The 3,796-nt window shown below is 40.6% G+C and overlaps 1 protein-coding gene across 1 annotated transcript; it reads left to right on the top strand.

Moving 5' to 3' along the window:
* The first annotated feature begins 2,353 nt into the window (after nt 1-2,353).
* Nucleotides 2,354-3,292, top strand: LOC103122900 (olfactory receptor 52E4-like). The gene has a single exon (XM_007533516.2). The coding sequence runs from the start codon at nt 2,354-2,356 to the stop codon at nt 3,290-3,292; it is 939 nt and encodes a 312-aa protein (XP_007533578.2).
* Nucleotides 3,293-3,796: the final 504 nt, after the last annotated feature.

The raw sequence follows: 3,796 nt of genomic DNA on the forward strand, positions 1-3,796 counted from the left end.
TGTTATTGGTATATCTGGATTGGGGTAAAATCTCTTATTTTGTTTCTTCTCAATGTGTGTTTTTTTTAGATAAGTATTTTATTTTAATAAGAGAGAGATACAGAGGGGAAAAAAAAACAGAGCACTGTTCAGTTCTGGTTTCCATACAATTCCATACAATTCCTACCACCAGAGTTCCATATCCCCTCCCCTCCATTGGAAGTGAATTTTGGTTTTCTTAAGGTATAGACCAGAGTGCTTTACAATATAATGCACTGGTTTTTTTTTCTTTATTTCTGTGCAGAATTTTTTTAGTATGCCTTTTAATAGACATTATAATGTGAAAAAAACTGAAAAAGAATTTTTGCAAGTATGTTTGTTATTGGTCAGCCCACTTTACCTCAGTTACATTTAGCTAAGAAGCGGGGCTGGGTGGTGGTGGCTCACCTGGTTGAGCGCACGCTATAGTGCGCTAGGACCCGGGTTCAAGCCCCCTGCCCCGTTCCCATCTGCATGGGGGAAAGCTTCACAAGTGGTGAAGCAGTGCTGCAAGTGTCTCTCTGTTTCCTCTCTCTATCTCCCCCTTCTTCTCAATTTCTGGCTGTCTCTATCAAATAAATAAAGATTAAAAAATTTAAACAAACAAGCATGTAGCTAAGAAGCTCAGGGAATCTCCTAAGCAGTTATACCTCTGCCTTCCATAAAGCACATTAGATGCTTAGCACAGAAGAAGAAATAAAGAAAAATAAGGAGGGTCCCACTTTCTGAATCTTTACTCCCTCTCACAAGTTTGATTTCTGATACCAGAGAGATGATTATTGGCTTTCATTATTTCACTGTCTTATTGTTATTACTTTTTAGCCAGAGCACTGCTCAGCTCTGGCATATGGTGGTGTGGGGGGAATTGAACCAGGGACTTCGAAGCCTCAAGCATCAAAGTCTTTTTGCATAACCAGTATAATCATTATGCCACCTACCACCCCCCAAATTTCACTGTATTATCTGAGAAAAGTAATTCCCATCACTTATAGTTCATGATCCTTGGAACCAAAATTATTCATTCCAGAATTCAAATCAAAGCATCATCCCATATCTTTTTTTTTCTTTTTTTTTTTTTCTTTTTCCCTCCAGGGTTATCACTGCAGCTCTGTGTCAGCACTACAAATCCAGTGCTCCTGGTGGCCATTTTTTCCATTTTACTGGAGAGAACAGAGAGAAATTGAGAGTGGAAGCGTAGATAGGGAGAAAGAAGGACAAATACTGTCAGACTTGCTTCCCAACTTGTGAAGCGACCCCCTCATCTGGTGGGGAGCTGGGGGCTCAAACCCAGATCCTTGAGTGGGTTCTGTGCTTCGTACTATGTGCACTTAGTCAGGTGCACCACTGCCCTGCCTCCTCATCCCATGTCTTAAACAGCTAATTACTAGCTTTAAGCAATATTATTCTACCGTTACATTTATGTTTCTGTTTCAACATCACTTTGTTACGGGACTTACATTCTGATAATTGTAAAATTACACTAGCTTCCATTTTCAGAGAAAATTTAATTTTTGTGAAATCACTTGTATCATATATATATATAGATAGATACACCACATCTATCTCTAATATATATAAGGTATGACGTTCATTCTAATATAGATATATCATACATGCCTATAGCACATATATTTTACCGTCTTGTCTCCAAAGTACTAATGTTATGAAATCAGAGCTTTTTTTCTGCTTTGTCACATTCATCAGAATTATTAAATGTTTGTTTGTTTACTTATTTACTTATTTATTTATTTTGTCATCACTGGGGCTTTACCACTCCAGACTAACTTAGGTAGAAAGAGAAGAGAGGATGGCAGGAGTAGATAGTATAATGGTTATGCAAAGAGACTCTCATGCCTGAGGCTCCAAAGTCCCAGGTTCACTCCCCTGTACCACCACAAACCAGAACTGAGCAGTGCTCTGGTAGAAAGAGCTAGAGAAAGCAAGGTTGAGATAGAGATAGAGATAGAGAGAGATAGACAGAGAGATAGATAGACAGAGAGATAGAGATAGATAGAGAGAGAGAAAAAGAGAGAGAGGGGAGAGAGAGAGGGAAACACACCACAGCACCCAAGCTTTCCTCATTGTGAGTACTTGCACATGTTCTAGGGTTTGAATCTGGGTTGTGCCCCTGGCAAAGCAGGTACCTTTCCAGCACATTCTGAACATCTGAATGAGCCTGCACCTTAAAGATGAATAAATAATCACTTTCACAATGCTGAGTCGATTACTGCTCCAAATGTATCGGGATTTGTATTGTGTAACAGTCTTGATAACTTGCTAACTGTCTTGATAACATGTTTCTTTTCTCTCTGATCACCAAAGAACAGAGAAAGGGATGTTCCTCTCAAATGACACCAAGTTCCATCCCTCCTTTTTCCTCTTGCTGGGAATCCCAGGCCTCGAAGAGATGCACGTTTGGATCGGGTTTCCTTTCTTTTCTGTATATTTGATTGCCCTTGTGGGGAACATCACTGTCCTGTGGGTGATCAAGAATGAGCACAGCCTTCACCAGCCCATGTTTTACTTCTTAGCTATGTTAGCCTCGATTGATCTGGGTCTGTCCACATCTACTATCCCCAAGATGCTGGGCATATTCTGGTTTAATTTAAAGGAAATCAGCTTTGAGGGCTGCATCACTCAGATGTTCTTTATTCACATGTTCACTGCCATGGAGACAGTCGTGCTGGTGGCCATGGCCTTCGACCGTTATGTGGCCATCTGCAATCCTCTGAGATACAGCCTGATTCTCACTGACAGGACTATTGGCCTCATCCTGGTGGTGGTACTGGGTGTCAATTTCATTTTGGTGGTTCCTCTGGTATTTCTCGTCTTGAGGCTCCCTTTCTGTGGACACAATGTAATCTCTCACACATATTGTGAGCACATGGGAATTGCTCGGCTAGCCTGTGCCAACATCAAGGTAAACATGATATTTGGATTAATTCTGATTTCAATGGTGTTTGTTGATGTGGTACTAATTGCTATCTCCTACATGAAAATACTCCGAGCTGTCTTCTCCCTTCCTTCTCAGGATGCACGACTCAAAGCATTTAACACCTGTGGCTCCCATATCTGTGTTATTCTTGCCTTTTTCACTCCAGCCTTTTTCTCCTTCATGACTCACCGGTTTGGCAGGAAGGTGCCTGCATACATTCACATCCTCCTGGCCAATCTGTATGTTGTTGTTCCACCTGCCCTTAACCCTGTTATCTACGGAGTGAGAACTAAACAGATTCGGGACTGTGTTTCAAATATCTTCCTGAAAAAAGTCTGACCAGAACTGTCTCTGATACATTTATTTTAACTGATATTTGTTTCAAACTAGAGAGAGAAAAAAGAGATTTTGTTTCTCAATGACAAAATATTGATTCATTAAAAAAAAGACTCTGATCTTAGTATTATTTTACTCAGAATTTCCATGGATAGCCTATCTAGAGCTTGTAATGTGATTAAAGTCAATTAATCACTGTGAAATCTTGATGGAAAAATCTAAAACTTTTTTTTTTTTTCTTCTTAGCTGTTTTTTTTTTTTTTTAAAGGATTAATTAACAAAACCATAGGGTAGGAGGGGTACAACTCCACACAATTCCCACCGCCCAATCTCCATATCCCACCCCCTCCCCTGATAGCTTTCCCATTCTCTATCCCTCTGGGAGCATGGACCCAGGGTCATTGAGGGTTGCAGAAGGTAGAAGGTCTGGCTTCTGTAATTGCTTCCTCGCTGAACATGGGCGTTGACTGGTCGGTCCATACTCCCAGTCTGCCTCTCTCTTTCCCT

The sequence above is a fragment of the Erinaceus europaeus genome, chromosome 17, assembly GCF_950295315.1.
Source record: "Erinaceus europaeus chromosome 17, mEriEur2.1, whole genome shotgun sequence".
Taxonomy (NCBI): domain Eukaryota; kingdom Metazoa; phylum Chordata; class Mammalia; order Eulipotyphla; family Erinaceidae; genus Erinaceus; species Erinaceus europaeus.

Bases quoted from the DNA above. Each gene is read 5' to 3' on its own strand.
- LOC103122900 (XM_007533516.2), top strand. From the start codon at position 2,354: ATGTTCCTCTCAAATGACACCAAGTTCCATCCCTCCTTTTTCCTCTTG.